The sequence below is a fragment of the Nesoenas mayeri genome, assembly GCF_963082525.1.
Source record: "Nesoenas mayeri genome assembly, chromosome: 12".
NCBI classification, from domain to species: domain Eukaryota; kingdom Metazoa; phylum Chordata; class Aves; order Columbiformes; family Columbidae; genus Nesoenas; species Nesoenas mayeri.
In genome coordinates, this window is record NC_137547.1 from 15,012,991 (window position 1) to 15,025,419 (window position 12,429).

General features: G+C 47.5%; 1 protein-coding gene across 1 annotated transcript; it reads right to left on the reverse strand.

Annotated features, from left to right (window-relative positions):
- Positions 1-4,741: 4,741 nt before the first annotated feature.
- Positions 4,742-12,229, reverse strand: HERPUD1 (homocysteine inducible ER protein with ubiquitin like domain 1). The gene is made up of 8 exons (XM_080351885.1): positions 12,088-12,229; positions 10,911-10,988; positions 10,750-10,824; positions 9,562-9,683; positions 9,095-9,217; positions 8,121-8,468; positions 6,961-7,066; positions 4,742-6,332 (listed from the first exon to the last, which is right to left on the reverse strand). The coding sequence occupies exons 1-8, from the start codon at positions 12,217-12,219 to the stop codon at positions 6,165-6,167; spliced, it is 1,152 nt and encodes a 383-aa protein (XP_080208011.1). The 5' UTR covers positions 12,220-12,229; the 3' UTR covers positions 4,742-6,164.
- Between the last annotated feature and the right edge of the window lie 200 nt (positions 12,230-12,429).

Genomic DNA, 12,429 nt, shown 5'->3' on the forward strand with positions numbered 1-12,429 from the left:
TGAAAAGCTCCATGACCATGGAACTGTGATGCTCTCTGCCTCTTGGCTGGATTTGTGAACCACCTTTAGCTTGCCATCTTCCAGATCCTGTAAGAACTTGCTAAGCTAGAGCTTTTCATGCACCCAGCCTCTCAGCTGCTACTTGGGAAACATTAGAAACCCAAGTTCACATCCACCCCTCGTGCACACCTGCCCTGCACGACACTGTGTCCCCGCACCCTTGTTGTGGTGCTGGGGCCCATCCCAAAACAAGCTCCAGGACAAAACAAAATGAGGTTATTTCAGTAATAAGGCTCACAGAAGCTCCTGTGAACCATTTTGCCAAAGACTGGTGCAGAAAGTGAGAGACTGCAGCAATGCTGCAGGAGAGTGCTCAAACTCCTGAGCGAGACAAGGTGCCAGCCTTCCTCCTCTCCCTGACAGATGCCTCATCCCCCCTGTGCCGGGTGACCACATTTCCTCCAGGGAGCCCCGCTGTCCCACAGCCCCCACCCTGCCGCCCTGTTTTCTTCCTGAGTTGAGAAAGTGAATGGCCTCAGGTACCCTGTGGGAGGCACTTGCGGTCACTGACCTGACGAGGGTAACCAAGCATCTACGGGCTTCCTCCAGACTTCTCCAGGCAAATGGCATAGTGACCTGGGACAGGCTGCATGCTGCGAGCCAATACCATATTATAAATGAACAATTAAATGTTAGAAGCATGTATAAAGGTAGCAGATATCAGACCAGTATAGCTCCCACACAGCAGCCCAGCGCCATCATCTGAGCTGCCCTGGCATCTTCACCACCCTGGCTCAGAGGCCTCTTTACAGGGAAGCTGAAAGGGCACAGACATGTTAGAACAGGATTCAGATTCAAGTGGCTTTAACCTGGTAACAGCTCTGGTTTCTGTCCTTCAGCTCATGGCTCTCACATATACATCCCTCCCCAGCAGCTCACAGTTCAAAGGGTGCTGGCACAGTGGCCAAGAACCAGGACAGGGTACCCCAGGCACCACAAACACATTGGAGGCAGCAAGGAGCTTAAATCAACAGGGACACAATGCTGCTGGGCATCACATGGGCACATCTGCCTGCATCCTCAGCACAGCTTTCAGCAGGGGAACGACACACTCCCTCTGATTGCAGGACGCAAACTCAGGAGTGTTGTGCGCAGTTTAAGTTCTACTGGAACAGGTCTGGAGTAGACATTGCACTGTGTCACTGGTGTCAGTGACAGAAGGACCCAGAACCCACAGCCAATGCACTGGTCCTGGTAGATCTAGTGCATTTGCAGTCTCCCTGGCCCGTCAGCGCTTCAGAGGTTGCTGCTGGCAAATGACCTGAGCTGAGCGAAGGGAGGACAGGGGACTGCCGGGCATTGACCTCCAGCGAGAACAGGAAGGCTGGAGACTTTCTGCCTGCAATAGCAAAAGCGTGTGGAACGTGGAGGTGCTACAAGCATCCTTGCCCTGGAATAACCAGGCAGAGGCCAAGGCAGCAGGGACACAGCCGCCCACCCTCTTCTTAGTGCAAGGTCAGGCTAGCAGGAGGCAGGTCAGATTTAAAAACCCAAGGAAAGGTTAAATTTGGCTAGCAGGCAGTAGGGCAGGCTTTAAAACCCGAAGAAAGGTTAAATGCCCAAGCTTACAAAAAGAGATGCTAGATGTTCTGATAAATATTTGCTGTGTAAGGCTTCATCTGAAGGCCAAGCACGCACACACGTGCTTACCACCTTGCTGTGCTGGACTGTCCTGTAACTGGGGTTGTTTTTTCCCCCTGCACTATCCAGAGCAGAGGTACATCACAGTGCCATTAATCTTTGTTCTGCATTGACCCAAACATTCCATGTTACCCTGCAGCTGCTTCCCGAGATAAACCTTCCAGGTAGCCTGGCCCCACTTTGCTCCGTCAGCAGTATGGGCTCCAGCACCACCTCCTGCACTTAGACAGGTCAGCCCTGGCATGGCAGGAGAGCAAGCCCCAAAACAGCTGCCCCATCCCACACCAACCCAGGGCTCAGCAGCACAATGCCCTGGTCAATCCCACACACCCAGCACCAGCCCTTGGAGACTGTGACCCCAATGCATTGTCCAGGGTTGTGCAGTCAAACCCCAGAAGCAGCTGAAAAGAGACTCAGCTTTAAAGATTAATTATTTCCTAGAGTTAAAAATTGTGCCCATGACAGACTTGGATGTTACGCAGCAAATAAATTCACAAATTCCTGTTGGTGAATTGTGTTATTTTAACAGGCTATCACTCAGGAGGTAAGCCATCCATGATATTTTTTTTTGAACAATGAAGTTTAACATAGTTTTTCACAAAATTATCCTGAAACCAACCTGATTTCTTCTCTTCCCTACCAGTATCACCCATAACAACCTCAAAAAACAAACCAACCGACCACACAAACAAGCTGGCACATACAGGCACCCCTCAGCCCAGGGTTTTCACAGCACAGGCTGCCAAGGGCAGCTGGGTTGAAGCCTGGAAGAGCAACCAGCTGTTTCTGTAGCGCTGACTGCACCACTAAACCCAGACTGAAAACACAGCAAACAACTTTCAGTGCTAATATAAGAAATCTGGGTGGTTCTTCTGCAACACAGGCCACTGAGCAGCCACAAGACATGGGCCCAGGAGCAGCACCACCCAGCATTTGCCCAACCTTCCTTGGCAAGCAGCTGAGCACAAACTGAGCTCAAGCTCTTCACTGCACACTTGTAACCCTGGCTGTACACCAGGCCTGTTTTTACCTCCATTATATCATTCCATTTGACATCCAGACAACATTAAATACTAGCAGACATCTCAAGAGCTGTTCTTACTAAGAAAAAGGGCTGGGATGAGGCAATGAGGGTACAGTTGGCATGTTTGGTAACACAATAGGGGAACAGCCCAGGGATGGCATCCAGCTGGCCTGACATGTCTCAGAGGAGAGACCCTTTGGGTGCACAGCTCTGCAGACCCCACCAGCCTCACGGCTAGAAGTGGATCACAGGGCAAAGACCAGAGGGAGCTCTTAAGGCTTTCCTGGGCAAGTGCACAGCCCTTGCAAAGTCCCTGGCTGCTGAGAACAGGGACAACTAGCATGTGTACAACTGAAACAGCTCTTTGGAGCAAAGGGGAAGTCAGCTCCCCCACACATCTGCACAGCAGCAACCACATTCTCATGATATTTATGTCCCATGAGCTGAGGACATGATAGTACCCTTGGTGACAAACAGGACTTCAGCTCCAAGTAAACAGCCTATTAGAAGTTTATGCAGTGAGAAGAAAAATACCGGAGATAATACAGCCAGTACATTTCTCCCTTGACTTGTTTTCCAGCAAGGACAAATGTGCTCTCAACTGGGGGAAGTGGCCAGAGGATATCAGGACAAAAAGAAGCAGAGAAGCTGATTTCACTCTGCTGCTCACTTTGCCACCCCGTGGACCATCAGCACCCACACGATGCACTGGCCCTCGGAGCAGTCTGCACAGCACAGCCACAGCTGGACAGGCACGCTGGCGGCTGCTGCGCTGCACTCACATTTGTGTGCAGCATGAAGAGGATTTAAGCTGGCAGCAGAATCCCACAGCTCAGCGTGAGCCAAGACAAACCCAACTTCCTAAACCTACAGCCTTGAGGCGCTTTCTGTTCTCTGCAGCTTCTGTCCCAGCACAGGGTCATGTTATTCCCAGAAAACCTCCCTGGGATTCCTACACTCTTTCACCAGCTTTGCTCTGAAGTTTCAAGGCTCATTTTTCTTAACATCTACCCTGAATTCCCCTAATTTATTTAAGGCTCCTGCTCACTGTCTCACCCACAGCTAGCACACAGGCTACACCTCCTTCCTTCCCATCACTATTTCTGTTCTCTCAGTAGTTACACTGACCTTCCTCTAGGCTGAGCTGCCCCAGTTCCTCCCACTGCTCCCACACCTCAGGCATCCCCACCTGCTCCCAGGTGAAGCCGAGACCTTCCCTGGTCAGGGGTTAGTGACAGGAGTCATGGCCACCACACACTCCCAGCCCCACCAAAGCCCAGGCTGGCTCTGAGCCCCAGCCCAGCGCTGCTCTCTGGCCCCTGGTGCAGCACCAGCAGCCATCACTGCAGAATTACACAGTATTTACTGTCACATTACTTGCTGAATGTCCTCCGCTGTAGTCACAGCTTCCCTCCACCCCAGAGAGGTATGAATTTCACTGAGCCATTAAGAAAACATTCTCTAAGGCCCAGGAGCCCCACTACATCACTCTAGTAGCATTAGCTATGCTTAATTAGTTTCCCAGCTAATTTTAAGCCAACCTGCCTGCTTGTGGGAGTAGAAGCATTGAGACAACAGATGTTTTGCTGTCTCTGGTAACTTCTCACATTAGGCATTTCACAAGTAATCCAGCACTTGGTGCTTGTTGCCTGAATCATACCGAAACAATTTTGGGCTGCCAAGGAGTACCCTCCGCTCCAGAGACTGGGCACAGGCACATCTCAGTGGTTTCAGGCACTTTGCTGAGACACTCAAGTGATCAGATACACCCTGAAGAAAAAAAACTATCCACAAAATGCACTGTCAAACACAGGTAGTCTTACCATTAGTAAGGCAAGAAAAAAAGGGGACACCACCTCCAAGAACAGCCTCAACGGCTTATGCAGAATATACCCAAAGCAACAAAACTCACTTCTCAAATTACTTCACTCTAAGAATGTAAAGGCTTTATTGCTAGATTTTACACTGTCCTACCTATCCTTGCCCAAGTCTCCAGCAAACTGAAGATGTGGCAGAAGAACTGCTTGGCAAGAGGCTTGGAAACTGTTGTTCAAAGCAATTTAAAAAATTACTAAGATTAAACTTGACCACAGGTTACACCAAAACATGTCTAATGACATCAGTTTGACCTGAAGTGGCAAGATCAACCATTACCAGTTCAGCTGTTCCAAGTGCTTGTACCCATTAATGCATGTTGGCCCTGACAACACACCCCTAGACAGTTTTGCCAGCTCCAGGTAGCACAGAGGAAAAGGATTTCAAGTTTCAGCAGTAGCTGTTGTTCCCTGACCACACATTTCAAGGCAGGTTAAATCCCTGACCCAAGAGGATGCATTGCAGCGCCCCCAGGATTCACACAGTGGGCTCAAGGGGTCAAACCCCAAACTTTCCAAATAACTGCACAATTACCTGCTTCAGGATGTCCACAGCCTCTACCAGCGGTGAGCAAACACAAATTATCCAAGGTGCTTTAAACACTGAAGGTTGCTGAAGAATACACTGAGCTGAGTTTATGGCTCTGTGAGCATCTTTTCCCTCACATCCCAACTCATTTATCATGATTTCTCAAAAACAAGGTGAAAGCACATCCTGTGCTTCACAGAGTCTTCTAATTTCTGTACAGTGTATACAAGTGGATATAAATGCCTGCAAATTTTATTGGAATCAAAGCCCTTAGCCATATGAGAAATTAAAGGAAACACAATGAATACAAGGTGTTGCTCTAGAGTGAGAATGTAAAGTTGAACACAGGCATTAGGTTGCTGTGCCCTGGCATCCAAAAGCAGTGAAGTTTACATCTTGCATAAATTCTTGCTAGATAGAGCTAAACACATTCTTCTCCCATGATTGGCAGGACAAAGTTAAACTTTGTGTTTAAACTGTCTGAATTGCAGCCTGCAACCCCTCTGAAGTAGTTGCTTATCAGGTCAATGCCTTACAGTCCCACCACTTCATCCAACAAGGAAATTGCACCACACATCCTTCATAGGAAAATATTTACACAGAAAATTTAAACTATTGTTGAAGCAATTTAACAAGAGATCTTTCCTAAAAATCTGCTAATGCATATCTAGCATTTTAGATCCTACACTCAGTGTAATTTAAATAGCATTTGAAACATTCCAACAGGAATCACATTGCACAGAAGCAATTTGCTTCTCTAACATTTTCACACACCTGCTCAGAGCCTGTGCATTTAGTGTACAAGCTTACAATGCCAAGCCTCTACATAGGTACCTAATAAACTCTACAGAACAAAGTTCTTTGGAATGAGGACAAGTATCTTTGTCTCTAGACTGTAATGACTTAAGGCTTCTTGCAGCTTTGTCTGCTTGGTCAGTGAAAGCTAAGTACCATCCACTTTCACTCCTCCGTTGGCACTCAATTCAGTCAGGTAGACTAAAGCCCGTTGTTTTCAGATGAATAGGCTGGTGACAAGTCAGTTGCGGGTCACTCCAGGCCCTTCTGGAAGGAGGGATGCAAAGAAAGTCTTGAAAAAAATCCACACTGTGCTCATAAATGAAGGGTTTGCCTGACGCAGTTCTTGTAAAACTTGTCCTTCATCAGGAGATGCCCGAGATTCATCTTCTCTGCCCACATTTTCCCCCTGCCAAAAGAAAGGATATTTGGTAAATGAGATAATTCTAGAAATGCGTTAGAAGAATCATGTGTCAAACAGCACATTGTTACCCAAACATCACTGTCAATATGAAAAGTTTGCAAGTACCCTCAGGCAACAAAAGTCAAAAAAAACCCAAGCTGCACTCTAGTATTAGTAGTTAACTCATGCTGTGTGCTCAACACTGTTTATGACAGACATGATGCACCAAATCAGGTGAACTATGTATTCACAGTTACCTTTCACTAACACCAACCAGAAGCATCAGCTTGAAATGCCAGACTGATTGCTTATACACTCAAATCCTACCACCCAGGTACTAGTGTAAACCCCATCTCCAGTTACAGAACCTGTTCAGCCTGTGACACACCACTCTGCCTTACAACATCCTAAAGGACTGGAGCAATGAAAATAAAAGATTCAGCCTGAAATATTTTGTAGAACAGAGGAATTAGCTACACCAAAGGAGGACTCAGGCTGGCAATTACCCATGGAAGACAGTTTCTGACAAAAGTTAAGAGAAATTTTTTTGCTATTACATGTAATTAGTAAACTGAAATTAAAACCTCGATAGGGTTTCATGCTTGTGGTTTAAAAAAAAATTGTAAGACAATACCTGTAAGTTATTGTTCTGGTCCTGGTTTCCAGCAGCTTGAGGAGGAACATTGCCTGGCAAAGGCTGACCTGGTCTTCGTCTAAATGGAAGCCATCCAACATGGTGCCTGGGGAAGGCAGTAGACTTCTATTAACACAGCTTAAATGTCACCCCTTCCTGTTACACAGCCACAGTCCGAGTAACATCTGACTGCTCAGAGCCAGACAGCAAGCTCAGCATATTAAGGTCTCTTTCTGCTCTGATCCAGTAAGTACTTTCAAAGTTTCCTGTTAATACCAAACCACGAGGTAAGAGGGGGAGACTGAGCATCTGCTCACATCCAAAATAAGTAGGCACTACATCCAGATGTGTATCTAGCATGCTGGCAGGGGTACAGAGAACCTGCTGGGTTACCATCTCATGTACAGCCCTGGGGAATGTCCCTATACTCACCCTAAAAAAGGGGCACAAATAACACACAAAATACAGCATTATCTTACCAAAACATTACAGGTCACACAAACTTTCTTGAAAAAGCCTGTATCTCTACAGCACCTGCACCTTGTAACGCACAATATAAGCTGTTCAAAGTTACACTTTAAATTTCACTGTTGAGAATTCTGAAGACTTAATTAAGCAATTAACTTTCATTCTCCAAGTCCGCATAGAGGTTGCAAGAGCTGATCATATGAGCTGCTCCAGTTTCAACTATTAGATCTACCAACAGGAATTCAGAGGCCCACATCACATGTTTCACTGGTGATTAAAGAATTTGAGAACACAGATTACCCTTCTCAACAAGACATCCCAATCCTGTAAGCTGAGGGCCCATTATTTTTATTGTGCTTCTAAGATTTATCACAAGTTTTCCCCCACAGAGAAGCTCAAGGCAAGTCAGGGTGCTGCATTCAGTTTAGCTTGGTCTGTTCTCCAAAGATGCAACACGGAAAAACCCATGTGGGTATGTGACTTGCAGCTTTAAGACACTCTTCCCAGACTTCAAACATCGGTTATACTTGTATTTTTGCTAAATCCTGAGTTATAGCTGGATAGAGGAGTGATTCACCCTTTCCAGGTACAAGAGTCATAAGAAACTCAACCACCAGAATGCTGACCACAGTACAGAGCTCAGTGCTTCACTGAAATATTTCCAAATACAATAAGTAATACCATACACTTACAGATACATCAGAACAGTGCCACCCATAACCAGGAGGAACCTGCTGACACTGGAGTAGAAATAGATGATGTTGACAAAAACGTAGAACAGTGTTGCTGAGTAGAGCCAGTCCAACCAATCTCGATTGCCACCCCCCTCTTCTTCCTCCATGAGGGGACCCCCTTGGGCATTCATCTGCATGTTCTGGTTGGCCACTGCATTAACCTGGGCAGCAGCATTCTGGTTTCCAGGCTGGTTTTGTGCAGGAAATGGGTCTGGGAGAGGAGCTGGAGGTGTCACTGGTGCCACTGGTATCTCCTGAGAACGTCGTGCATGGGATGGGTCAGCAGATGCAGCAGCAGAAGCCAAGCTGAAACCAGAGAACACAAAGTACAGAGTAAGGCTTAGTCAAATCCTTTCACACCTAACACAGGCACAGAAAATTGTATAGAGTCAGATCACATCCAAGCAGAGAGCATCAAGTTTTGAGGCTACAAAAGGGTTAAAAACAAGTTTTAGTTCTACCCATGACAACAGTTGTCTCGTGACTTCAGCAAGTCAAGCCAGGCACCTTCCACTTTATGAACAATAACTTCAGTACTTTCAAAAAATGTTTAGAGCAATCTAAAGACAGTCTAGAAAGCTGCTGCAAGTCTCAGCTGTACCTCTGCCACTGATTTCCAGCCAGTGCTCTGTGTGCTACTTTAAACAGTCAAAAAATGGTGAAAAGCTACAGCCCATCAGCAGGATTTACATTTACTCTATGGACTCCCGCTCCCCCAAATCAGGAGAATCAGATCTGCAGTTTGCAAGATTCAAAACCACTGGCCTAAGCAATAAGCCAAGCACCACATACAGAGGCACATTCCCACACCATTCAGCAGAAGTTAAAAAGAAAGTCTTCCAACCATCATCAAAAGGAAGAACTGCCAGAAGTTCTGTTTCCTTGTATTACAGTTTCTACTTCTAACTGGTAGCTTTGGACATAAAACTTACTATTGCATGTAATATTGTCTTGCATAGATCTGCTGGTACCAGGACATCTGAAGCATGCTGTAGGTTGTATACGTAGAGAAGCCAGGAGCCACGCTTTGGAAGGGATGCCGAGTTGTTTCCAGCCTTGGTCAAAATTTGAACACATTCATTAGCAAATACTGGATAAACTGCAAGAGTCATTTATTACAGAACTATGTAAACAGCTTCTGCTATGTTGTGCATCCAAATGCAATATTTTTTAGTGTATTAAAGACATCCCTTTATCCACATGAATAAGGGGAAGATTGCCAACTAACAGAGCAGTGCATTTTTGTTTAGCTTCTTCCATGTCCACTAAAGCTTTTATTATAACATCATCATTGGCCCATGTTATGGACTTAAGACAGTAAGAGTGGCATAAGGAGCTGGCTTTCAACGCAAAGGTAACATTGAAAAAACAACTTAGTGATGTACATAAGAATATTTACCCATTACTGGCTTCTGCCAAAGACTGGCCACCAGAAGAGCACTTCAGTCTCTCACCATTTGAGGAAGATACAGATGGTTCTTGGCTAGCTGCTGATGATAACTTTGGTGGATCAGCTTTAACCTAGGGACAGCAATGCAGTTAGCGAGGTTTATTCAGGATGCTACCCCAGCCGCATGCAAAAAGGTCGCACCACACAGAATATGATTTTGTAACTGCCACACAGTTCCCACACTCCTGACACTGCTCTTTGGCACCACACCACAAGTGCCTCTCTCAGTATTTTAAAGCTCATTTAAAATGACTGGCATATAAAACTGAATTGATGTTACTCTTCACTTTCACCAGATCTACATCTGTGCTAATTTTTATGCACTCAGACAGGTCCCATCTGGTTATTACAATGTAATTGGAAGGAAACAGAAGGAACTGCACTCAACAATTTGACTTTTTAGCTATGAGTTTGTACTTGCATACAAAACCTGCTGCCCATATAATTTAAGAGCAATTTTGTAGCAATACATGTGTATAATATCCAGACCAATGCTGGCTCACATCTAGCAGCCACCAGACATGGTTAGGATAAGCTCAGACTGCCTATATTGAGCTATAAACACCTCTAGACACATTAGCACATCCAAAAATTGGTTTTCACCATTTGCATGTAAGACCAATAAGCACAAAGTTCAAGCACTAAGATTCATCTTTAGCTTCCTCTCTACTGGCTGAGTCATTAATGAGAGCAGTTAATATGTATTCAGCTAACAGCCTTCTGCTTTCCTCACACCCCAAATATACACATGAGAACCACTTCAACTTCTGCATCTCCTGCCCACAAGCACAGCCTCTTCCAAAAGAGCCTGAGACACAGGTCATATTCTATTTAATAAAACTGAATATACCAGAAAGCATTTCTCCTAACCAGTAGGTTACAGCTAGATTATAGTTTCAATATTTCTTAACAGATGACATGAGGATCTTTACTGATGAACTGTAGAGTCAATTTTTTACTCCGTATAATCCAAATACATTCTCACATTTCTAAACAAGTTACCACAAAGTAGTACCGCCATTGCAGTAGTAGGAAAAAATCTAAGTATCAATGAACTTTAAAAAAATCCATTTAATACTCCCCATTTTGAGTCACAACCCCAAGATTCAGAGTAGTATGTGAACTCTGTGCAAGTACCTCTGCACTGGTTTCTTGTGTATTTGCAGGACTCCTGAAGTTGTATACCAAATGAAGAGCATGCAACTCCCCATCCTAAAATGTAAATGAAGATATGTTAAAAAAAAAAATCACTTTTCTTTATATATTTCAGGACAGCATAAAATATATTTTATACATACCTTCGGCAGCAACTCTCTCAGGTAATGATGATCAAGCAACAACTTCCCTGAATAAATCAGCTTTTGGTCCTCTTCAGGCTTTGAAGAAAGAAAAGAAAGAATAGGATGGCTTGGTCTGCCAAGCACATGAAAGCATTAACTGACACAACCTGGAACCAGATGGACAGAGGCACACAGCTGGAAGCACTCCACACATTAAGGTGCAGTGCACATCTTCAGCTAACAAGAGCAGAACAGTTGAATACTGAAGTGCAGGATTACCAACAAGGTCTAAATCAGGAGGACATAAAGTACCCCTTTGGCACAGAACTGTCTCTGTCACAGCCCAGACAAAAACATTTGTGTTTCTTAGAAGCAGAGGTCTGGAGCACCATCTAATCTGATCAGGACTGGAGATCAAACCACTGCTATACCCCACCAGATAAACACCAGCGGCTGGTCACCCAGCATCTTCCTACCGCAGCACAGCAGGCAGCAAAAGCACGCTGACCCTGCTTTTGGACAATCACCGTGCCCCTGGGGAAAGCAAGGTAAGAAAAAGCACAGGCAAGCCCCGTTGCTGAAGCGCGGTCAGCGGGTGCAGCGCTCGCTGCGCTTTCGCGGTGTCAGCGCTCAAGACACCTGACTCGAAGGGAAGTCAAATTTCTGCATTTTCCCCACAAACTGCTCTGCGAACCCGTCACCCCGCCGCGCACAGCCGGGCCCGCCCCGCCCCCGGCGCTGCCCGCCCGCACCCGCGGGCCCCGCTGCCCCCGGCGCTGCCCGCCCGCACCCGCGGGCCCCGCTGCCCCCGGCGCTGCCCGCCCGCACCCGCGGGCCCCGCTGCCCCCGGCGCTGCCCGCCCGCACCCGCGGGCCCCGCTGCCCCCGCCCCGATACCCCGCGTGACGCGCAGTCTCGGAACGCGCAGTTAATATTTAACAGCGCTCCAAACAGAAAACAAACCAAGTCCTAAAATAACCCCGGCGGGGCCGGAGCGCAGCTGATGCAATCCTGTGCGGGACACCCCGGGGAGCAGGTGTCACCAGGACTCGACACGGCGAATCGGCGGCGGCCCCAGGAGCCCCACGGCAGCTCCCGCCGCTGTCCCGCCGGGATGTGTCGCGCCCCCCGCCCCAATGACTGCGGGAAGGGGCTCTCGGGGAGGGCAAATGCGGAGAACGGGGTCATGCACTCACCGGAGCATCGGGAACGAGGCGTCGCAGCTCGGACTTAAGACGGCGCACGGTCCATCCGGGGTCGGCGCGAAGGCGCAAGTCCGGGTGCCGCTGCGTGGGGCTCCGGACAAGCAGCGCCAGCACCTCCTCCATCGCGAACGCAGACCCGGTACCGGCTGCGCCCCCCGCCCGCCCGAGCCTTTTATGTGCGCACACCGAGCCCCGCCCTGCTCCAGGGCCGCGGTGGCTGCAGCTGATTGGCAGTGACGGGAGCGGAGGCGGGGCCCGCAACGTGGGCCAATGGGACGAAGCCCCTTGGCGGCGGGAGGCGGAGCGGCTGGTTGGGCGGTGCCCGTGGGGGGC

Bases quoted from the DNA above. Each gene is read 5' to 3' on its own strand.
- HERPUD1 (XM_080351885.1), bottom strand. From the start codon at position 12,219: ATGGAGGAGGTGCTGGCGCTGCTTGTCCGGAGCCCCACGCAGCGGCAC. The intron at 9,218-9,561 runs GTAAATATTCTT...ATTTTGACCAAG, and splicing joins TTGGCAGAAGCCAGTAATGG to GCTGGAAACAACTCGGCATC. The intron at 7,067-8,120 runs GTAAGTGTATGG...TGCCTTCCCCAG, and splicing joins GGCACTGTTCTGATGTATCT to GCACCATGTTGGATGGCTTC.